At 49.6% G+C, this 24,564-nt stretch overlaps 1 protein-coding gene across 4 annotated transcripts in view; it reads left to right on the top strand.

Moving 5' to 3' along the window:
• Positions 1–682: 682 nt before the first annotated feature.
• The window catches only part of WTIP (WT1 interacting protein), an 84,284-nt gene continuing 60,402 nt past the window's right edge, over positions 683–24,564 (top strand). For all 4 annotated transcript variants that reach the window (XR_008466019.1, XM_054199164.1, XM_054199162.1 and 1 more), the window contains exon 1: positions 683–2,143. Coding sequence is in view for 3 of the 4 variants with exons in the window: in XM_054199164.1 (XP_054055139.1) it covers positions 706–2,143 (1,438 nt within the window). In the remaining variant the exon portion in view is untranslated. The remainder of the gene's footprint in view (positions 2,144–24,564) is intronic.

Below are 24,564 nucleotides of genomic sequence, written 5' to 3'. Positions count from 1 at the left end.
GGCCCGGGCAGGGCTCAGGGAGCTGCCGGCCCCGCCGCCGAGCAGCGCGGCGGCCGCCCTCTCCCTGACTGACTCGGTGAAAATCATTGTTTGGCTCCGGCATTAACTACATTCCAGCGGGACGCAGCGCCCAGTCTCCTTCCTCGCATTCCTGCCCCACACAAAGGAGTCCCTGCCTCGCCGCGCCCCGCGCTCCGCTCGCCGCCCCGCAAAGCCCCTCCGGGCCGGCCGCCGCCTTCGCCCCCCGCCCGGGGGTGCGGGCCGGGCCGCGGCCCCGCCGCGGGGCGGCCGACCGGGGGCGGCGGGGGCAGGGAGCCGCCGAGCGCAAATTCCTCCGCGCAGCGCGCCATTGACTGGACCCAGCAACTTATTTAAGGCTGGAAAGTGACACAGGGGCTCCTCGCCGCCGCTCGCCGCACTCCGCCGGGCAGCCCCGGCTGCACCGAGCCCAGCGCTGCGCCGCGGGGATGCCGCCGAGGTGACCGCCGCTCGCCTGGCCCGGCCGCCGGAGAGGGAGCTGCGTCCCGCCGCTGCCCTGCCAGGACCGCGGGAAGGGGCTTTCTCTTGGGGTGTTTTTTAAATTTTTTGGGCTTTTTTTTTTCTTTCTCTGCTCCCGACTGCGCTTTCGCAGAGAGTTCGCCGTCCTCCACCCTCACCCTCCCCCCCCCCCCTCCACCTTCCCCCGCCGCCGTGGTCCGGCCGAGCATGGAGAAGTACGAGGAGGACATGGCACTGAAGGCCACCAAGTTCATGGAGGATCTGTCCCTCTACGAGCCCTGCCCAGAGGCTCTGTACGGACGGGGCGGCCGCCGGGACCTGCCGCTGCACCCCGATCTGGAGGAGACTAAGCGGGTCATCGCCGCCCACATGTCGGCGGAGCAGCGGGGCCGGAAGATGAACGGCACCGCCGCCCCGCCGCCCGCCGAAGCCTTCCCCGCCGCCGCCCCCTGCGGCAAAGCCTACCCGCCGGCCGCCCCGCTCCGCGGCGCCGCCGCCGAGCCGCCCTGCTGCGAGGAGGGGCTGTGCACCCGTTCCGAGGTGGCTCTGCCGTGCTACAGCGGCTTCGCCGACAAGGGCAAGCGCTACTCGGCCGAGGGCTACCGCTACGCCGCGGGCAGCCCCTACGAGGGCGGCTACGTGGCCAAGGGCGGCGGGCGGGCGCCCGGCGGAGCGGACAGCAAGTACGGCCCCGCCGCCGCCAGTCCCCGGGCCAGCCTGGCCGCCGCCTCGCCGGGCCCCGCCGCCGCCGCCGAGCACGGCAAGTTCTCCAGCCCCCGCTCCAGCCTGGGGGGAGCACCCGCGCTGCCCTACGAGAAGTTTTCCAGCCCCCGCTCCAGCCTGGTGGTGCCCGGGCAGGAGAAGTACGGCAGCCCCCGCGCCAGCCTGGTGCAGTACGACGGGACGGCCCTGAGCCCCCGCTCCAGCTACGCCAGCACGGCCAGCGACACCAGCAAGCACTCCAGTCCCCGCGCCAGCCTCACCGGCTACGACGGCGGCGGCAGCAAGCCCAGCAGCAACCGCACCAGCGGCATCAGCATGGGCTACGACCAGCGCCACGCCAGCCCCCGCTCCAGCACCGCTAGCCAGTACTCCTGCACCACCAGCCCCCGCTCCAGCTACTCGGACTCCAGGTACGGCCCGCCGGGCGGCGCCGAGCCCGAGGGGGCGGCTGGCGGCGGGATGGCTCTGGCCAGCCCCCGCTCCAGCCTTTGCGGCCCGGCGGCGGCGGCCGTGGTCAGCCCCCGCTCCAGCATCTCTAGCCAGAGCTCCCGCAGCTCCCGCGGCTCCATGAGCGCCTACCCCGAGCTGCAGCTGCCCTCGCCCCGCTCCTCCCTCCTGGGGCCCGGCCTGCAGGAGGACGGCGCCCTGCCCGAGGACGTCTACCACAAGATCCATGCCCAGTCCCCGCCGCGACACGACCAGCAGCACCCGGCCACCACCGCCGCTGCCGCCCCCCCCGAGGCGGCCCCCCCCTACGCCTACAGCCCCACCAAAAGCTCCGCTTCGGCCCCCAAATTCAAGCTCCCCTACCAGGTGACGCCGTGCCGGGAGAGCGGCCCCAGCCAGGCGGAGAGGCGGCTGGAGGCGCTGACGCTGGAGCTGGAGAAGGAACTGGAGATGCACATGAAGAAGGAGTACTTCGGTGAGTGGGGTGCCGGGGCGGGCAGGGGGCGAGTGGCCGGCAGTGTGTGGGGTTTGGCTGTGGAGCAGGTGAGCGTGCCGTGCCCAGGGCTGCCCTGGACCAGGTACCTGCCAAAGTCCCCCATCGCCACAAGTGCTGTCTCCCTAACCGGTGTCAGGAGTGCTCGCCGCACAGCTCCTTCTTGGTGTTTGATCCCTCTTCTGTCTGTTCCTCAGGCGGTTTGCTAGGATGCGTGGTGCTTTCCCTTCCACACGCGGGTGGGAGACTTCGCTGAGGTGTCATAGAAGCTATTCGTGCAGCTGGGGCTTGCAGGGACTCTCGTTTGCCTCCCTTCCTCTCGGGTTGATGAAGCTTCACTGATAACCTCCGGCATGCCCGAGGTGTTGGCATTTGCAATTGTGCTCTCGGGCCATCTGTGATAACTTTTGTAGAGGACAAGCGATTTTTAGTGCCTTGCTCAATAAAATCTTTGTGCTTGTTCGGAGTGCCTGTGGGAGCCCAGTGTTGCTTCTGCCCTGCCAGGCCTCGCAGGGTCCACTCAGCACACAAGGCTGCTGGGGCCAGTGTCCTCCCTGGGACGAGAGGGAGTTTGGGAGAGAAGAGACCCTTCTGTCCCTGCTGAGGCTAAATCAGCCTGTGATAATCTCCTGAATTTTTGTGGCTTCTTTATAGAACAAAAGTAACTTTTTGAAATGAGCGAACATGGGTTTTTGTCACATGAGTTAAGATCAAGCTCCCCTGCTTTTCTTACTTTGTCCTGTGTGGAAAAGGCTAAAATGCCTTTGAAAGATGATCCTGGAGCGTGCAAGTACTGCCCTGTTTCTCCTGCGCTGGGGACTGCAGGTGGGGTGGGTGACTGCCGGACCTTGGCCACCCTGGGGAGCAGTTTGTCCTGGGCTCGGACAAGGGGTGAGGGCTCTGGCGCAGGAGCTCCTGGCAGAAGAGGGAGGAAGATGAGGGGCTGTGGATGAGCCAGCCCCATCCATGGCCTTTGAGGGGGGACAGTTATCTCTGTGCCTTTCTGCGCTGCTGGGTGTGGGGAGAGGCTCTGTGGTGGTGTGTGATTTCTGACCAACACCAGCTTTGCTGAGGATGGAGACGTGCATTAACTTGGTCGCTGATTTAAACACGAGGATTCCAACAGCTTTTGGCACAGCATTAGCATGCTCTGCATGGAGGGGAGGAGTTGTAGGGCTCCTTGTAAGTGTCTGTGAGATGCTTGTTAGTGAAGGAGACCTGGGCTGGTCAGCAGAGGTAGCTGAGCGAGCAGTGCCCGCTCCTACCAGCAAAACCTTCCAGTGAACTGCAGTGGCATAGTTTCTTTGGGCTCTTGTGCCCAGACAAAGGAAGCTGAATGCAATGTTTACTGCCTGCCTCGGTCCCATGTAGGGCTGATAAGAAAGCTGATGTCATCCACCACATCTTTTGTGGGGTCTGGCACCTGGTGTGGTACTCCTCGTCATCTGAGTGACTCCACCTGAGGACAATAATGGTTCCCTTCTGAGTGTGTGCAGAAGCTGGATGGGTGGGCTTGTTAACACTGACTGCAAGAAGGGTGGCCTTCAAAATTTCTGTGGTATACTGTGAGAGACTGAGAAATAAGATTTATCTAGAGTAAGAAACAAGTTATAGCTGTCCTGAGCCTCTGAGAGGGCTTTCTGGTGGTGAAGAAAGCTGGGTGTGTGATCAGGGACTCCCTGGTGAGCCTGTGTTGAGTGGGGTTTTTTCTTATATGAATTTGCCTGTTGCGAGTGTCACTACTTGCAGGTATATTCTGTAGTGACGTGTTGCAGCATGCCCTAACCCTCGGCGGATCTGTCCTGTGTAGGATCAGCAGTAAGACTGCGCCTTTCTGCCTGGAGAGCATACCACCAGCTGCTCTGCAGGTATTTGTTGTAGCAGCACAAAGAAGCATTGCTGTGACCTGCACCCTGGAGGCAGGTGAAACGCAGAAAACTGGGGTGCTTTAAAAGAGAAAGTTGATTTCTGGGAGTTGGTGAGGTTTTGATAAGTCTGATGGGCTTGATTCCACATTTCTGGTTCCCGTCGCCCATGGAAGGGAATTCTGAGCATCGGAGAGGCTGCGGCACAGCCAAGCAGCCTGCCAGCCTCTGGCAGGTCGAGGTGGGACCATTGGGTGCTGGGAGCTTTGCTTTACTGCCTCACCTCCTCCATCCTTTCTTCTGGCAGGCTTCAGTGCATCTGTGGAGAGAAGGAAAACGCCCTTCCGCAGTTGGTTTAATCTGACTGGAGATGACAGTGCTGCAGAAGGAGTGCTGAGCGTTTGCCCTGCCCCAGCTGCACAGCTGGGAAGTCACACCCGGCCACTTCCAAGTGCTCCCACTGGCACATTGCGGCCACATGCTCTCACTGATCTTACAGAAAATGAAGCCTGCAGAGAAGGAGGGGGGAGAGGGAGGGTTGTTTTGGGCTGGATTGGCGAGCAGCTCCAGTTCATCCCTGTCAGTGGGGTGGCTGGAGCTGACCCAAGGGAGAGGGTGCAGGCAGAGGGCTCCGGGAGGAGGCTGGGGACCGTTCCTTTGGCAGCTGCCTGCAACTGGATTGGGTAAAGCTTTGGTCCCTTGGAGCTGTTTCACCCTCAACCCTCTGAGACCCCCTGTCGAGGTACTGACAGTGCTCAGTTTAGTGGTAGATGCTGAGAAGAGAGGTAATAAAAAAAGAACTTTCACTCACTTCCATAACTGTTCTCAGCTGAGCATTCATGTGATGAGGTGAATTGTCAAAGTTGTGTTTCCAGGGATGTTTTAAATTGAATGTGCATCCTGAGGTGTCAACAGGATGTTTGTGGGTGTTGGAAAGTCATCAGCTCAGGCGCAGTCTTAAATTCTATTTGCTTTGCAGAGTTCTTCAGTCTGATGTCTAGGTGTTGAAAAAGACAGTTTAAGGCAAAAATTGGATTTTGGCATGCCCATCCAAGCCATAGCAGTCCTTGTGGGACTGACTGTAAACCTGTGGCTTGTCATCTGCTGGGCAGGGGAACGTCATGGTGTTGGACAGTTGTGCTGATCTGGCTGTTGTTTTTGAGCAGGATCTCTGTATGTCCTGTGGCTCTGCTGGTGCATTGTCAGGAATGGGAGTTGACGGAGGGCGCAGGCAGCAGTTCTGTGCTCCAGCGGCCCCTGTTGTGCTGCAGCCATCACCTGACGAGGGCTGTCTGTTCATCCTGGTCAGGGCGGTAGGATCCAGCACAAGGAGTGCCTTAGTTGTCTCACTGTCCTGAACGAAAGAGTCGATAGAAAAGGCACCAGGAGACTGAGGAGGTGGGGGTGATTCCTCCCTGTGTAAAGTCTGGAGATAGATAAGCACGTTTGCGATCTCGCTGGCCTCCTTTGACATCCTGTGCGGTGCCCTTTGTCAAGGTGCTTTTCCCCATCCCTGCACATGGCATCTCCTCCCTGCCCCTAGCTGCCACCTCGCCTCTGTGTCTCTCACGGATGATATGCAGAATACACCACATGTGGTACTCCTTGGTGAGAAACAAGCAGTCCCATCACAGAGCTGTCATCTTTCTTGTCTTCCACGGGCACCTTTGGCTGTCCCTTCTCCACCCTGAGGGAAACAGCCCCTTTCTCCATACCCTGTAGGAGGCTTACCAAGCGAAGCAGCAGTTGGTTGATGTCTCAGAATGAGACACAAAGTCTGTATTCTGTTAATAACTGTAGTCGTCTGTCTAGCAAAAGCCCATTCTTGCCCTAGAAAGTAGGCTTGACTTTTGAGAGCTCCAGAAAGATCTTTCCAGAAAGCCACCCAGTAGTACCAGCACACGTTTTTTGGAGCACCACCAAGAAACGCTGCTGCTAACATCCTGCTGAAAAGCCTTTTCCCTGGTGGGGAGGTGAAGGGAAGAAATAGATCCCAAGACCCATCCAGGCCCTTTCTGCGTTTTATGTACACAGTCATCCATGCAAATCTGTTTCTTTGCGTTGGGAAATCCTGCTGGCGTTGCAGCATTCGCTTTTGGGCCTTGCTCTGTGCTTGTGAGTTCAGCATTGTATGTTCATGTTTCTTTTGTGTGTGATGTGACATTTCTTTTCCATTGCTGTGGCGGAAGGGTGTATATACAAGTAAGAACAAAATTAAGACAGATAACAGTGATAAGTCTCTAGAAGCTGCATTGCTTAAAGATGAAATTTGAAAATCTGAGTGAAATTTAGGTGAGCTTGTAGTTGGTGACCACAATATTTGAGGTATTCGCTAAAGTGTTCTTTTCTGTCTTACGATTTCCTGAAGGGCTGTGAAATGTTAGATCTTTCTTATTTCCATCAAAATAGAGGTAACGGTTGATATGTCATGCTGGTTTTGGAAATAAGCAAAGATTGTCTGGAAATTACTTTATATTTATCTTTGCCTAGAAATCCATTCAGCTTTGATAAGCAGCTGAGGTCTTTCAGCTGTGAAAAATAATTTCTTTTTGACCAGATTTGAGCCTTTAATAGGTAAACCTCTAAATAGAAATAAACGTAGATGGTGTGGTCTCCTGAAGTGTTTGAACAGGTCACATTTGGTTTTGCTGATTTCCCAATTATAGCTGGAAACTATGTTGCTGAAACTGATCTGAGAGGGGTTGGTCTCTTTTAGCTGAAATCTAAGAAAGCCCTCAAAAATGGGGTCAGACAAGGTGTGTGTTGACTGGGGGAGGCACAAACGGAGCTGTGGTGGGAGATGCTGGGGTACGTGTGAATTAGCAGCGTTGCGGTGGCTTGTGGCTACCGGAGCCTGCCCTCCTGTCACTGCTCCTACCCCGAGGCAGCAGTGGGGGAACAGTGCTGCTGCGTGTGCCTAGGAGAAGGGTCAGAAAGTGAGGGATGGGCTGAACGAGTGGAAAAAATAATGGTAAATAGCAGTAGGGAGAGCCTGGAGCTGAAGGGTCCTCCAAAGGGAGAAAGAAGTAGGAAGGTGGGGGGAGAGAATGTAGGAGGAATTCAAGACTACAAAGAGAATGCAAAAAATAAGCGTGACAACACAAGTCAACAGAGCCGGAAAAAAGAAGTCTCTCTTTTGCCTGTGGTATGAAATGCCCTGTAAAGGATGTGGGAGAGGTCCTAGATAGCTTCTTGCAGTCCCTGCTAGCCATGCACACACTTGTGAGTCGCCTTGAAGTTGGGAAGTGCTGAACCACGTCATACACAATACATAATAACAGGAGTGATGCATGTAACGGGTGCAATTGACGTTACATGGAAATTTAGGTGGCTATAACTTGGGCAGAAGCGTGTGTTGTGAATGGGGACTACTGCTTTCTTACCTTCAGTTGCAGGAAACTTGACTGTGAATAAGGCATATTACTTGATGGCAAATGTTTTTTGCTTGTTTTTGTTGTTTGTGCTTTTACTCTTGAGTGTCCTCTGCATTGTTATAAAAGCACTGCGCGCAGAGGGGATGGTGGCTTCCAAAGAATCGCCGCGTGTTTTATTTGGGCTCCCACAGGTGAGGCTTCCCATGCGGAGGTTTGGATGTATAATACAGAGTTGGCATAGGTGTATGCGTTGCCATGGTACAGTAACTAACTCCTGCTTCAACTGTATTGCGTTCCCCAAGTAAGAGGCTCTCAAATTCCCAGAAGTAACATCAGGCTTTTGAACACACCCTTCCCCCTGTGCCCCCCAGACACCCCAGTCAGGTATGCTCTCCTGGGGGTCGGGGAGACATCCTAAGCAAGACTCAAAGTGAAAAATTGTTCTCTATCGGAGTTTAACTTGCACTGGCAGCTGTTTACCTAGCCTCTGTGCCTGGTCCTCCACAGAGATTTCTGCGTACAAATGTCCAAGTTTGATGTTAAATCACGCACTGGAAATCTGTACACAGTGGGGTGTGAATTGGGAATAAATCGGTTAATGGATTCTGTGGCTGCTGAGTTTTTCCGGAGTGGAAACGTGACCCTGTTATGAAGGAACAGGTCGCTGTCAAAGTAGCTGTAGTTACGACGTGATTGAAGTTGATGCTTCTTAGTGGGAAATTTCCCTGAAGTTGTATCATTTTTAGATTTAAAATGCGTAAATGATACAAATTTGTGTGCTTCTGCTGATAACATGGTGGAGCAGCAAAGATTCTGGCCTAGGCTGAAGTCCTTAATATTCATGGTTAGTAAATTAGGATATAAATCTCTCTGTTGCAGCCGCATGGATATTGGATATTTAGAAAGCCTTCTCAAAGCAAGAAAATTTGCCCAATACTAAAACGATTATTAAAAAGGGAAAAAAAAAGTCTGGCAAAGTAATTGTGATATGTTTAAAAGGGTTGTTCATCAATGGAAGAAAAATAAAACAGCAGTGATAAACCAAACAGTTTTAGGAAAACCAAAAAAAATTTGCTCCAGTGCCTGGAGCCTCATGGTGTTGGAGAGGCCCCTCCTCTGTCCCAGACCCAGCTCAGGAACTGGCAGAAGATGTGATCCTGCCAGCTGTGTGCTGGGGCAGCTCTCCTTGTTGGGGCGGAGGTGTCGGGATCCATCCGGACTCTGCTCCCCGGATCCCCCACGCTGGTGGGAGAGGAGGTGCAGCCACTCCTCTGGGGACTCAAGAGTCAGTGCTCTGTCTCACAGCCTGACCAAGTGGAGTGGTTCTGCTCTCGGCATTAGTTGTGTCCAAATTAATTTCCTATTCTGTGGCTGGAGAATCTAGGTGTCTCTTAGAGTATAATGTGGTGTTTGGTTTTTAGGCCCATCCCCTCTCTGACAGAGCTGGGAATGTATGATATAAAGCCAAACTGAAGCAGCAAAAGGAAGAACTGCAGGAATGTGCATGGTGTCTGTAAGTTTTATTATGAGCTTAGAAAGGCTCATTGTGGAGGGCTGTGTTCAGCTGCCTGAGAGGTTCAAGTCCTGACAGGACGGAGGTACCTGGGGCTGTGATGTGGCATCACTTGGAGATGTTCCAGGGGCGTGACGGCTCCTGAGCCTGGCAGCAGGATTCCTCTTGGCTTGTTGGGGGGCAGGACCAGTCTTCAGCTCTTAGCAAAATTAGCAGATGTGCTAATGGTCGACCAATAAATGTCAGAGTTTGGCTGGATTTTGTGCAATTTTTTTTTTCTCTGTGCCTATGTGGATGCTGTGTCTGGAAGTGGATTTTGTCCCTTTTTTCTACATTGGAGCAGATGTTTCTGTTGTGTCGTGTGTGTTACCTCTTTCTGTTAACCTCACTGTGTTGTTTCAACTCCCTATCACTATAGCCTTGTTTGTTACTGTGCCGTGAGACAGAGGAGCACGAGAAAACAGCCAAGCAAGTCGTATATCTCTTCCAGCTGGAGTATTTCACACTGCCTGAAACTTCATTCCTTGTTTTTTTGGAGCAGTTTTACTAAATCTCTAATGTCACATTTATGTGTTCCAGCAAACTTTTAAGAAAAGGCTTATGACTCATTAAGGAAAAAACCCCAGCACCCCAGAGCACAAACACTCCTTTAATGCTCAGCTGAGGACTACTGTGCATATAAAACATGTGAGAGCTTACACAGGGGGACTCAGCAGGGAGTCAGGATTTATTGCTAGTGACACCTATTTCCAAATTTGAGACACTGGAAAAGTTCCTCTTAGCAGGTTTTTCACAGAAACCTGTAGGCTGTTGGGTTTAAACCTCAGTGTTCCTGTGTTGCTGGGGCTGTGGTGGTGCACATGCGCCTCGGCCGTCGTCTCACCCAGCGTGGCTGCCAGCCCTGGCCCACCTGCTGCTGGGGACAACGGTGGCAGCTACTACCTGACTTGGGAACGGGGCTATATTGGGCTGGTTTGGTTGGTGCTGCCCATGGGATCTGCTGATGGGTGCTGCAGGTGTGTTTAGAGTTTCCCCCATGATGAGTTTTTTGGGAGCTGAGGTACCTAACAGAGAACTGAGTTCCTCCAAGTGTCAGGGATGAGAAGTCAAATGACTTTGAAGAGGCATGTGGGCAGGTTGGAGTAACACCACAAGTACTTAAGGCTAGATTTGGGGGAAATGGTTAATTCTAAAGCCTTTAATTCCAGGCAGGGGCACTGAAATACATCTAGATGGCTGTGAGGGTCAATGTGTGTGTTTGTGAATATTGGGAGAAATGCAGAGAAGGCAGTGTGCAAGCATAAGGAATACTAATATCACATATTGTCATGAAGTAGCCAGGGAGTATATCAAATGGGCAACGAAGAGGCATTTAGTAGGTTACAAAAGGTTGTGTCTGGCTATATACTATTGCTCTTTTAAGAATTCGGCTGAACAAGGCTCACTTCAGTTCAGAACATGATTATAGCTTTTGTGAAAAGTAGATAGCTATTGTGGAAGAACTGCTGGGGACTCTCAGATGTTTTTCTGGCCATCCAAACATTTATTTAATTGGTGAACTGTTTTACTTTGCAACACCGCAGAACTTCTGGAAAGTGAAAACAAGATGTTTTTCCCCCTTTAATGTGGCCACTTGAAAAAATTAGAAAATTTCAAAGTTAAAATAGAGAAACGAAAAGCCAGTCCTAAATGCATTTTGACAGTTGTGCATATTTAGATGCTCCCGCCCACTTGGATCGTATTTCCTGTGGTTCATGGAGACCCCGTGGCATGGGAAATATCCTGTTGTTCTGGCGGTCACTGCATGAGCCTTTCTCCTGTGTCCAAGCTCGTCCCCAAGCATGTGTAGTGCAGGGAGCTGGGATCCAATGAGTAAAGCTGCTGGGCTGGAAGCTGGGTGGCTCTGCTGCACTTTATCCACCTCCTTGGATGTCCCCTCTGCTGGCAGTCCCAGCTGGTGGGGTTTGGGGGGCATCGGGCAAGGCCGGTCCTGAGCGTGGATCCCTGGTTGGGTCTGTGAGGTGCATTGTTGGATTTGCAGCACAGGGCCAGGCAAGTGTTTGCGGATGTCCCAAATTTAAATGCAAGTAATTTGAGGTTCACTTTTGTGCATGGGCTTTGCATGTGCAAAAATGCAGCATGCGTGTTGATTGGAAACCTTTGTTAGAACGGGATTTCTAACAAGGTGGGGAGAAGTATGATTGTTTTTTACTGTAATAAATCAAGTACTGACCTGACTGAATTGACACAGCCCAGGTCTCTGCTGCTGCGTCTCGATTCTGTTTTCCTGGCCTCGCAGATAGGATGTTGCCTTCAGTAGCATTAGAGTAGGATCTTGGTTTTGTGCTCTGTCTTTGCTCCTAGTGTGAAATTCCTACTAAATCCATTTGTTTGGGCCAGATGTTGTGATTGGAAAATAATCAGTGGGGCAATGGTTCTGAGCAAGGGGATAGTGAATAGACTTTGTCACTTATCTGTGGTTTCCTCCACTCAAAAAAGCGTGCTAACCTGGCCATGTGCTGCTCTCTGCTGCCATGCGTGTTCTTGTCACCGACATGAAACGCAGCAGGATTAGACCCGTGGTCTCTGTTGGCTGTCTCACCTGCCACTCTTCTTTCCACCTCTCCAAAACTAAGTTAGTTCAAAGAGAATGTTGATTTTTGGTTTTGTTTAAAAAACAAAAAAAAAAAAGATAGAAGAAGCAAAAGATATTGGAGCCCAACATCAGCTGAGACAAAAACAACTGTTTATGCCAGACAGAGGAAAGAGCTGTAATTGGTAAAATGTTGGATCTCTTGATGTTTCTCTCTGTGTTGTGGCAGTTGCCGTGATGATAACCTTGAGCATTCCAAATCTCAGGTGTAGATGAGGGAAACAGGTAATTCCTGAGGGGACAGGGCAGAAGTTTTGATGAATGGCTAATAACTGCCGCAGCTCTTTTTTTTGCCAAGCAGTTATGTGAAAATTCTCTGCAATTGGTGGGCTGCCCATTTTTAATCAAAGCCATGCTTCCCAGATCTAAACACTCAATAGAAAACAGAGCTGCACAACAATCAAGTGTGTTAGAGTCCAGAATTTGAGCTGGATTGAGAAATAAGCATGTAATTTTTTGAAGTGTAGGTCAGTAGCTGGTCTTCTTAGAAAGTGTGTTGGCTTGTTGTACCTGTTCCCGGCGAGAGCAGGGCCGAGCGCTTGCTGTGGTGGAAAACGCCTGTGGCTCAGGGGCAGACCTTAGTGACTTAACTCGGAAAAAACACCTCAAGATATCTCAAAATAAAATCCATAAGAGGTATTAACTAATTAAATTTTTATTTAGAAAATGGAGCACTTATCTGATAAATCCAGACCTCCCTCCTTCATGACAGTCCTGTTCAGGTCACGGGAGCATGTTTGACTTGTTTTTGACAGCTTGGAGTCATCTCTAGTTGTTTTTATTACACCAGTAAATAAGTAAATTCACGTCTGTGTTTTAGCCTTGCTGTGTTTCTCTGCCTGGCCTGCCCAGCCACCTCTGTACCTCCCAGGACTTACCCACCGTGGAGCTGTTGGGTATATGGCTGCTTTGTGCTTTGGCTATAAAAGTGATGTGCTCTTTGCCTGGGAACTTGGTACCTCGACAGATAGACAACAATTTCCTGCAAATTATGATATAAATAACAAGGAGCAGGTGGAGTTAGTGGTGTGAAAGAGCTATAATGCTCTGTTAAGTCCTGCTGACCTCTCTCAGCTTGTACAAAGCTATCAGCACTGAGTTCCCAAGTTGCTCCACTCGCTTGCAGGAGATGGGTTTATGGAAGATGCATGTGAATCCTAGGAAAGCTCCTTGCTGCAGAAGCTGGGATCCCACTGTCTTGGAGCACTGAAGTGATGGTGTGAAGAGACCAGATCCAGAGACTAACCTGACTTTCTGTGGGTGTGATTTTGGCAGGGTGGGGGGTAGAGTTTGTGTCCAGAAGTGGAGTTCTGCATCCTCTGCTTTTCCTTCCCTTGTCATCTTCTGTGCAGAAGTCACTTAAAGGTATCAAGACCTAAACCTGGAGAAGATGTAGAGGGCAGAGGAACAGGTACGGACATGGGTGGTGCATGTGACACCCATTGCCTCTGATCTGCTGGTGGTTATAGAATCATTTAGGTTGGAAAAGACCTGTAAGATCATTGAGTCTAACCTCTATGAAGAGAGCACCCTGATGCTGTGTGTGCTGAGAATGAGGTGCTGGGGGCTTTGGGTACTGTTGCTGCTTTTTTCTTTTGGTTACCTTTTTTGCAGCAAAATAATACGTCCTGCTTATTGATACTTAATGTTTTTTCCTGAAATTTTGGCAGCCATCAGGTGTTGTCTCAGATCCTGTTTTATAAACAATTAGAAAAAAGCTTACCATTTTGTTTGGCCTGGAAGGAGACTCTCCCAGTCTTGTTTCTGTATGTTAGTTGTGATGGAGCTGTGTAAGGCTGGTGAGAGAGTGGCTGTGCCAGGAGGTGTTGCCCGGTCCTGGAGAGCGGTGCAGGGCTTTCTGGCAGCGGCACCGGCAACACCTGCAAAGCAGGTCACTGCCTGATTCAGAGAGGGGGGGAAAAAAATCAAATCCATGGCAGGCTTGGGCTGGGAGCTTTGAACGCAGCACAGAGCAGGCGCAAGGCGAAGTTTGCCCCTTGCTGTCGCTTCTGGCAGAGTGGAGGTGTGGCAATTCGTTTGCCAAACCCCACATTGCCCGAGAGCTTCAGAGAGCCCTTGTGCTGTGGGGTGGGAGTGGCAGACCATGCTCTTGTAAAAAAAAAAAAAAAAAAAAAAAAAAACCAACCCCAAAACCCGAAACCTCCTTGACCTATTAGGAAAAGGGGAAGAGAGAAGAGGTAGCGTGGGTTAGGCTGAAGGAGCCTTGTGTGCTGTGTAAGAGCAAACTGATGTTACTCTTTTGGAAAAAGGCTTTCTCAGCCCCTCTTCCACACCTGGGAGGAATTCAGGCTGGTGAAGAACCAGCCCAGAAAGAGGTGATCCCCAGAGGCTGATCTGCATTTATTCACAAAGAAAATACTTTGAAGATGCTCCAAGTGCAGACTTGCAAATGGGCTTCCTGGTGTGCCTAGTGTGTGAGGCTCTGCCTTCCCTGCTGCTGTCTCTGCTCCCCACCTTGCAGGAGCTTCCCTGGGGGGTGGTGGGAGGGACGACGGGCAGGACTGGGGACCAGCTTGGACCCTTCTGTCCGCAGCAGTGGCCTGGCTCTGGCCGGGCACTCCATCTCACTTGTGTCCATCTAATTTATTTCTGTAGCTCATGAAAGAAAAATAAATAAAAAAAATAAAAAAATAAAAAAAAAACAAACACAAAACAAAACAGGCTAGCTCCTGAGCCAAATCTTGGACTCCCTTGTGGTCAGAACTTCCTTTGAAATTACTGAGTGTTTTGCTTGGTTAAAGACTGGCAGATTGGGAAACCCAGTGTTAGATTATTACAAGGTCAGAGAAAAGGGTGGATGGCAAGGTCCAGGGGAAGAGGTACTTTCTTTCATTCCTCTGACAGAGTACCCCATGAGTAATGAATATTGGCTTAGAGCTTTTTCGTTTCCAAATATGTTGGTCTGCACAGTGTGCTCACTTGGGGAATTTCTAACCCTGCTCTGCAGGTGGGAGGACAAGCTGAGGGGCTGCCAAAGGCCGCTGTGCCTGGGTCAGAGCAGAGTAGGGGACCTGTGGACCCGATTGCCCTGTCCACCAGTGGTGCCGTGTGTCATGCCTGGGGGCTTCCAGTGTGGGGCTGAATCCCAACCGTGGGATCCAAGGTCAGGGCTGGAAGCACCGGTGGGGTAAGGGTGGGCGAAGGGCTGCTCTGGGGGCACGTGACCATGCACAGGCATTAGCGGGACCCAAAGCCACAGATGTCAGGGTAACATGATACAAAAATTTTTCCCTCTTCCCCTTTTACATCCAAGCGTCTCTTCCTCCAACTCTGCCAGCCTGTGTGGTTGGGTGAGGATGATGTGCACCAGCTGATTGCAGTAGTCAGGGTTCCACTCTTCTCTCTTACTATAGAATCACAGAATGGTTAGAGTTGGAAGGGACCTTAAAGACCATCTAGTTCCACCCCCCTGCCCTGGGCAGGGACACCTCCCACTAAACCAGGTTGCTCCAAGTCCCATCCAGCCTGGCCTTGGACACCTCCAGGGATGGGGCAGCCACAACTTCTCTGGGCAACCTGGGCCAGGGGCTCACCACCCTCACAGCAAAGACTTTCTCCCTGATATCTCATCTAAATCTCCCCTCTTTCAGTTATAAAACTATCACCCTTCCACCTATCACTACACTCCCTGATAAACAACCAACAAGAACTATACACCCAGGTGGCAATCATTTGTAAAAACATCCCCCTAAACAGTAGGCATTCCTGTTCTGAAGAAGAAGCAGCAGCCGGGACCTGGGTATGCTGCTGGTGCAGGCTTTGTTCTGCCCTCATCGTTTCCCCGTGTAACACTGCTGTTCTGAAAAAACTAGTTACCAGCCAGAACTATTCAGTAAGCCTATGAACAAATTGTTGTTTGAATTTTTTAGACTGTGCAGCTTGCCATTTCTCACTGAGCAGTTGATTTAAGAGAACAGAGTAAGTGTTGTCTTGGGGTCTAAATTAGAGTAAGACTGACTGCAAGGTCAAGTGTGACCATTTCATAACAAACTGTTGCATGTTTGCGTTTATCCTGCAGCTCAGGGCCAGGGCACTAACTTTTAAGCCTGGGTGGGGGGGAAAGGTGAGATAAAAGTGGGTTCTGTTCTGTGCAGTCTGCAGTGTAGATTTTAACAGAGGACAGTCCATGTGATTTATCCTAAATAGGAATAAAATATTTAAAGTTTTCTTCTCAAAGAGCTCCAGGAGTAGTAGCAAGTAGTGCACTGGGCCATGTTATACAGGGAAAGAAGAGGCTGGAGGACATCCAGTATTTCAGGTCTGAGCTGAAGGTCCCTCTGCTGTCAGTATATGTGTAGATACTACCTACTTCAGCAGGTAAAGGACTGAGATGCCTGCTGGGATTTAAACCTCATACTGTAGAGGAACACAGGTTTTTTTTTCTAGGTAAGATGTAAGTTATTCAGCTAACTCTGGTGTGATATCACACATCTGGAACCAACAGACATGATGTAAAGGAAAGATAAGGAAAAGGATGCATGTTTATCCTGTGTTCTCCCTGCCAGAGACTTGCACGAGCCATTCCTGTCAGCCTGAGTCACCAACACCACTGCAAGATAGACGCTGTGGGTCCCAGCAGATGAAAACCAGTGGGGAACAACCTTTTGTACTGATCACTTCATTTTCCTTACTTTGCTTGAAGAGACATCTCTCTCTTTCTGGCTATGGTGGGAGACAACAAGAGAAGACTTTTTGTGAGTCGTACTAGACTGAAACAGAATCTGGTTTAATTGAGGATAAACAATGATTCCTTCTCCAAAATGGACAAATAGCTCCTCTCCAGAAATTATAGAATCCTTCATCTCTCAAAGGCACCAGTGGGAGAAGCAGGGGATGTGCAGGCACCAGCTCAGTACCAGCTCTGTCTTTCACTCTTAACCTTACAGAGACAGCACAGTAGAGAGATTCTTCATAGATTTAGTAAAAGCTATGCTTATTTTCATGGATACAATTGCAGAAGAGGCTAGATTCGTCTGGAAACAAAGGCTCTAGTAATTAAAAGAAAAAAGCAAATTTAAATAAAAAAAACCCCAACAGATACACTAATTCTTTTAGCTAGTTTTCACAAGACAAAGTTTGTGAGTTGGTTGCTTTTGTTTTTTTTTTTTTAAAGGGAACATTTACAAACGTATTTCTTGGTGGATACAGTGAAAGGAGAGATTCCAAAAAGGCTTTACTGAAATTAAGGGAACCAGTTGCATTAGGTTGTTCTGTGGTGATTTAGCGCGTGAGAAGGAAAATCCCAACTGAGTGATTTACATGCTGATCCTGAATGTTTTGATTAAAGGTCAGACTCAGAAATGCATTTATGCTTATTTGCAAGTGTAAAGAGAGTCCACTGGGGAGTTAAATCTCTAAGTAGGAGTTGAATGTGTAAATATCCACAGGTAGCTCTTTACTTATCGATGTCGTTTTGTTGTGAATTTAGTTAGGGAAAGCTTTACTTGACAACTGAAGTCCAGTCTCTACCTACAGTAGGGGAGAGCATTCCCATAGACTGTCCTGACTTAGGATATCGCATATTTAAATTCTGTACCTTACTGACTTAAAAGAGTTATAAAGCAGCTAGGAAGAAGAAGAAAGGGGTCCAGGGAGGAAAGCTGGTTGATTTTTCAAGTATTGCTGTCTCTGAGCTCAGGAATGGTCCTGAGCTTAAAAGTCAAGGAAGAATGGCAGGAGGCCTGCAGGGAGGTCCAAAGAAAGAAATGAAATGTATAATGTGTAAGAGGTGGAAACAGGGAGAGGTGACCTGGGAGGAATATAAAAACGCTGAGCACACGTGGTTGGGGTCAGGAGAGGAAAGGCTTGCTTGGAGCTGAATCTGGTGGAGGATGTCAAGGTCAAGAAGTGCTTCTGCAGATGTATGAGTAAAAGGAAGACTAGGGAAAGTGTGGAGCAGGGGTCCTGGGATGGCCTTCTGTCATGAAAAGCTTGGTGAGTAAGGGGAGAGCAGTGGATGTTGTTGATCTCAGCTTTAGCAAAGCTTTTGATACTGTCACCCATAACATCCTTCTAGACAAACTGATGAAGTACAGACTAGATAAATGGACTGTGAGATGGACTGAAAAGTGGTTGAACTGCTGGACTCAGAGTTGTGATCAGCAGGATGAGGTTGAGTTAGAGGCCAACCACTAGTGGTGCACCTCAGAAGTCAATACTGGGGTCACTACTGTTTAACGTCTTCATTAATGACCTGGATGATGGGACAAAGTACACACCCAGCAAGTTTGTGGATTGTACTATGCAGGGAGGAGTGGTTGATAGACTAGGTGGATGTGTTATTTTTCAGCAGGACCTTGACATGCTGGAGAAACAGGCTAACAGGCACCTCATGAAGTTCAACAAAGGGAAATGCGAAGTCCTGCACCTGGGAAGCAACAGCCTCGTACAACATTATGAGCTGGGGGCCCACTCGGATCTTACTGGACATGAACCCTTGTGGCAAAAAAAGCCAACGGCAACTTGAGCGGGTGTTGAACTTGCACACCTTGGATCATGGGAAAACTGAAGCTGAATGCATACCCTGGATGTCCACCTGGGATCTGAGTGCCCCCATGCTCTGTCCATGCACTGCATATCCTCAGTGTCTGGGCAGTTTGCCCACAAGAGCTGTGTCTGAACAGGGGTCCACAGGGCCTGGAGGGTTGGGAGTGGGTTGTGTCAGCTTCTGGTATGGGTAGGTCTTGGGTGGGAGAGGCACCAGCTCCCACCCAGTGCCCAGACAGAAGGTCCCACTGCTGTGGTGTGAGCCCATGGGGCAGCTCAGGTCTCATCTGGTCTTCCCAATAGCAGCCCTTCTGCTGCCTTCTTCTCAGGTGGACCTTCGGAAACTTAAAGGACCACAGAACACTCACCATGTAGATCGTAATCAGATGTGAATTATCTTTTATTGCTTTTGTCATGATTCTAATCTGAACCACTGCTTTAATAGTAGGGAAAATATTTACCACTGACATTGCACCTGGGGTTTCCACTGGGCTCTGTAGGAACAAATAGACAGCGCAACTGAGGTGGAAAGGGTTACCTCTCTTTATCGCTCCTCTGTGTTTTGCTGAGTATTTTAATTGAAGCCAGATAGAGGAAAATTTTTCACACTATTTCCAATTTTTAGTGATTTCACCTGCTGTTGAAAATTGCATCAAGACATAACACTGAAGGGATGATGTAAAGAGGAATGAATGCTCCTTTTAGCTGCTATGAATAGAGGCTTCTCATATCAGTTAAGTGTTGACTTTATAATTATGAGAAGATTACACATTTCTGTTATTTTTTAGCTGGTACTCGAAGACATAAATTAACTAACATTTCACCACTTCATGTAACCTCTCAAATGGAGAATGGAGGTTTGGCTGATGAATTGCATAAGATCACATTTATTTGGAGATATTTACTGTAACTAACAAAGTGGAAAATTACCTTCCTAACCCTTTGGTCTTTTCTGTCTGCTCACGCTTTCCCCAGTTTTGCAGTTCTTGAGTTTTCTTTTTGCTGCCTCCAGAAAGATTTTTAATGAATAATTGTGCTGGAGGTGTTTGCTCCGCAACCATGCTTTAGTTGTATTTTTGTAAGCATTGCTAAAAATTTAGCCACAACTCCTTTGCTGTCAGATGACTGTGGGTGGTGGAGCTGATGAGTTACTCACTAAATGAGTGATGTCTGGGTGGTGGGATGCTTGAGGGGGTGGTGGGATGTGAGGACTCGGGGAGAATTGCATCTCGCCTCTTGTTCACCACTTTCACTTGAGTCTGGCATCCAGCTCCACAAGAAATTGAGTCTATTTTCCAAAATTCAGCTTAAAAGCAGGATATCTTGCTGTCTTGTCATGGAGACGGTGAGCAGGGTGTGGGGAAGGCTCCCAGTGCTAGTTCTGGGAGCAGTCCTGCCGTGATGTGCAGTTGGGTCCTGCAGCGCTGAGGGCTGGTGGGCAGCTCCTGGTGTCTGTTTCGGGGAGACAAGACTCGATAGGCACTGGGATGCCAGTGCCAGCACTGTGCACAGTGATCATTTTGGAAAATGAATCCTTTCTCCCCCCAAGCAAATAGCCTTTGACATTAGCCATTGAGGCCAAAGTATGTTTCACTGTTTGTATCTCAGTGCCAAGTTCTGTTGCAGGACACGTGTTCTTTAATAGGAGCGGCTTAGCACTTGGGCTAAGTGGTTGCAGGTTTCTCTGTAGGGGTTATGGGACAAGGGTTTGGCTGCAGGTGCCATGGGCAGGTTGTGAAAAGAGCAGATGGTGCTAAAAATCCCATTAGAGGTGGGGTTTGCCTTTTTTGCCAGATTGTTTCTGAGATAACTCACTGATCAGCATCATGTATGTTTTTTCCTCTGTGCCCAGCTTTTGCAGAGGAGCCAGGCACTTCTACTGTTGGTCTGTCCGTAAGAATGTAAAGATGGGTGGTCAAAAACCAAGTGTGTTTCTAGGCATGCAGTCTGCTACCTCTGGTTGATGGTTTGTTGCTGGCTGGGAAACAGCGTATGACTGAGTGCATAAGCAGAGTCTACTATGCATACTACTTAGTTGAGTGCTATGACCGTGCCCGTTTCCCACTGTTTTCATCTGAGAATACTACCTCTACTCTTGTTTTTTTTCTAATTTCCTCGCCTTTTATACCCTTTGCTCCCAGATGAGCAAGACAGTTGGGCACAAAGCAGGGGAGAGGGATGGTCCCGAGTGCGATATTTGTGCATTTCTGGATTATTCATTGATACTAATTGGATGTGGCTCAAGTGCATGTTCACGCTTCTGTGGAATTAGCCAGACAGACCACGTCCCCTGGAGCTCACGCTGGAGAGCAGATTGTTACCTGATCCAGAGCTGACAATACTAGATCCAGCAAAAAGTCCAAGCGGTCCAGACAGATGATACCTGACCTAGCAGAAATACTGCCAATGTGAAGTTAACCATCAGTACTTTACACCATGTGGCATCTTTTTATATGGTACTAAGAGCTGTAAAGCTGGATTTATTCAGTCATTGGGACACAGCCTCACCTCCTGCAGAGGTGCTACCCATCTCTATGGAAGGCTTGCTATTGAGTGCAGTGAGATCTGCCTTCTCTGTCTGAGCAGTGCTGGCTGGTCACAGCTGCCTTGGAGAGCATGCCACTGAAGGTGGAAATGGAGCTCAGGTGCTTTCATGGTTACATGAAGCTCAGAGTTACCCTCTTGTAAGGATACTTGCAGATAGGAGTCCAACTAAAGCCTGGGACAACCACCACTTGTCTGCCTGAAGTCTGCAGTGGAGCACAGCCCAACACTTGGGACTGCCCAGGTCTGGAGAAGCCGCCCATTGCTGTGGAAGTTGGCAGCATGTTGATTTTCTGGCTTTTACTTCCTCCTGTGCCCCCAGCTGGATCCATAGGAAGGAAAAGAGCCTATGTATGTAGCATGTAGTGTTGCTGTTTCTTGGAGGTGGAGGAGGCAAAATTAGAATATCCTGTTTACATGTCATTAGTGCTGTATTTGACCAGCTGTTCCAAGGGTTTCAGTTTGCTAGATCAGGACAGGCTTTTCTTATGGTCTGAGAGCCTTCCTGTCTTACTGGAGGAGGGGAGCGTGGCTATTGGCACTGAGCATTGTGCTGTGAGGACTGGGCCTTACAGCTCGGGGGAGGTGGGGCTTGTCATGCAGCCGAGGCAGGGAAAGCAGGGCTTGCCAGGATATCGGTATTTCAGAACTAAAATCCTTCATGAGCTGAAGGTGGGAGACACCTATGGCAAATGACTTTCTGATGTTGTCGTTCCTGCAGATGTCCTTACAGGAAGGTATATCCCTCTTCCCCATGGTCTCAAAGTATCCTTGAGTCACTTGACTTGCAGTGACTGGGAAAAAAAGTAGTTCAAAGGGTTTAGGTGGCACAGGTTTTGAAGTCACTTCCAGCTTTCCTTAAGCGAATAGTTCAGTCTTTCTCAATAGCTTGTTATAATACCTACCTATATGCATGCTCTTGTTTAAGCAAACCTGTTTATACTTCTGGCAATCATAGAACTATAGAATCTTCATGGTCGGAAAGGACCTTTGAGATCATCGAGTCCAACCAGCCAACCTACAATCTCTGCCACTAGAGCGTGCCCTGAAGTGCCACATCTAGACGTTTCTTAAACACCTCCAGGGATGGTGACTCAACCACCTCCCTGGGCAGCCTGTTCCAGTGCCTGACCACTCTTTCAGTAAAGTAATTCTTCCTAATATCTAATCTAAACCTCCCCTGCCGCAACTTCAGACCATTTCCTCTGGTCCTGTCATTATTCACCTGGGAGAAGAGGCCAACACCCACCTCTCTCCAACCTCCTTTCAGGTAGTTGTAGAGGGCAAAGAGGTCTCCCCTCAGCCTCCTCTTCTTCAAGCTAAACATGCCCAGCTCCCTCAGCCTCTCCTCATATGACCTGGTCTCCAGACCCCTCACCAGCCTGGTAGCTCTCCTCTGGATACGCTCCAGCACTTCAATGTCCCTCTTGTACAGAGGGGCCCAGAACTGAACACAGTACTCAAGGTGAGGCCTCACCAGTGCCGAGTACAGAGGCACGATCACTTCCCTGCTCCTGCTGGCCACGCTATTCCTGGTACAAGCCAGAATGCTGTTGGCCGCCTTGGCCACCTGGGCACACTGCTGGCTCATGTTAAGCTGGCCGTCCACCAGCACCCCCAGGTCCTTTTCTGCCGGGCAGCTTTCCAGCCACTCTTCCCCAAGCCTGTAGCGTTGCCCGGGGTTGTTGTGACCAAAATGCAGGACCCGGCACTTGGCCTTATTAAACCTCATACAGTTGGCCTTGGCCCATCGATCCAGCCTGTCCAGGTCCCTCTGTAGAGCCTTCTTACCCTCAAGCAGATCAACACTCCCACCTAGTTTGGTGTCATCTGCAAACTTACTGAGGGTGCACTCAATCCCCTCATCCAGATCATTGATAAAGATATTAAACAAAACTGGCCTTAGAACTGATCCCAGAGGGACACCACTGGTGACCGGCTGCCAAGAGGATTTCACCCCATTAATCACAACTCTCTGGGCACAGCCATCCAGCCAGTTTTTAATCCAGCAAAGAGTACACTTGTCTATGCCATGATTCGCCAGCTTCTCCAGGAGAATGCTGTGGGGGACGGTGTCAAAGGCCTTACCAAAGTTCAGATAGATAACGTCCACAGCCTTCCCCGCATCCAGAAGGTGGGGTCACATGGTCATAGAAAGAGATCAGGTTGGTTAAGCAGGACCTCCTCTTCCTAAACCCATGCTGGCTGGCCCTGATCCCTTGGCCGCCCTGCACTTGCCGTGGGAGCTCACTCAAGATGATCCCCTCCATGATCTTTCCTGGTAAAGAACAGAATGCTTTGGGTTGGAAGGGACCTTAAAGATCATCCAGTTCCACACCCCTGCCCTGGGCAGGGACACCTCCCACTAGACCAGGTTGCTCAAAGCCCCATCCAGCCTGGCCTTGAACACCTCCAGCGATGGGGCAGCCACAGCTTCTCTGGGCAACCTGGGCCAGGGGCTCACCACCCTCATAGTGAAAAATTTCTTCTTGATAAAGCATAAATGATAAAGCACCTCCATGTGGCAGGTGAGAACTAGCGAGCTGGTGTCAGTGGCATCTTTGTGGGGCGGGTGGTGGAGACCCGGGGCTGCTCTGGAGGTTTGCGGCTTGGGTACTGCTCATGGAAGGAGCTGCTTAATTTTATAACCAAACGTGGCTATGTAATGCCATGCCTGTTCCAGGCTATCGTGCTCGTTATGGAAAGAGACCGTTATCTAAGAAAATAGAAAAGTGCACCTGGAAACTTTTAGACTAGTCTCCCTGTTTAATCATGAACCCATTTGAAATATGTCAAGGAAGGCAGCTGTAATATATGACCTTTTTCTGCCATATATTAGGGTGATGACGCATATGTGCAATGTCAGGAGAATGTAATGAAAAGTCTCTCCAACTTTTCAAACCTCTGTGCAGCTGAGGTTTTCAGGTCTGACATGCTGTGGAGTTCAGGGTATTTGGGCTGCACTGTTGGTGCTTTTGTGTCACTTGTTACCTGGTTGCAGAGATTTTTCTAAGCTGAAGCATTTAAATTGACTCTGTCTTTTCCATGCCATCTCAGAAAGTTGTTTTTTTTTCGTTCTCTGAAGACCGCACAGGTGTTAGTGGCTCCCATTTCATATAGAAAAGAGCCAAGACAGAGAAACTAACTGGTTTGCTAAAGACAACCAAGAAATTCAAAACTGGAAAAGGGAGGTGGTACAGTAGAGTTGCTGGTTTGTTCTGTACTGTGATCACTGTCATTTATATTGGAAAATCTGCAATGTGTAGATAGATATACTGCTATTAATGTGTGGTATTGGTAAGCACAAAGGAAAGGTGATGGAAATATGAGCTTTAAATATTTCATTTATTGTTTATTTACTGTAATAAAACTGTCTCGATGTCTGTAAACCTGCCACTGGCAACAGCTTAAATAAAACTTAGCAGATCCACATTCTGACCTGCGCTATGCCAGAGTAAATCTAAAGTAATGGTGTGGACAAGCATCTTGTCCCAGAGCTCAGATGATCTCCTGTTGATGCAGCTGGCTAAATGAACTTGTGGAAATTAAAGCACTGGTAGAAATTGCAATATACATGTTAATTAAAAAACCAAATGCTTATTTGTGAGTGCATTTGCAACTTGAATTTTTTTTTTTTTTGAGCAATCTCCTCTATCACCATCTGCGAACTGTCACTCCTTCTGTTGCCCCATACATTGGGGTATGCAGTGTGAAGGTCTGCCCTTTCCCTGCATCAGGGTGAATGCACCACTGGATTCAATGCCCCTAGTGCTCTGCACCAGCTTCCCAACAAGAAATTTGCCCAGGAGTACTGGGGAGCTTTGGATGTTGGTATTGGATCTTTCCGGACTGAAACGATGGCCTGCAGGAGCTGTGTGTGTGTCTCTGGTCTTGCCTGGTGACCGACTCTGGTGTGGTGGTATGTCCTCCTCTGCCAGCCCTTGTAC

This window comes from Rissa tridactyla, chromosome 4 (genome assembly GCF_028500815.1).
Source record: "Rissa tridactyla isolate bRisTri1 chromosome 4, bRisTri1.patW.cur.20221130, whole genome shotgun sequence".
NCBI classification, from domain to species: domain Eukaryota; kingdom Metazoa; phylum Chordata; class Aves; order Charadriiformes; family Laridae; genus Rissa; species Rissa tridactyla.
The sequence above is the reverse complement of the archived record's forward strand: the minus strand, read 5'-3'. Positions and strand labels throughout refer to the sequence as shown.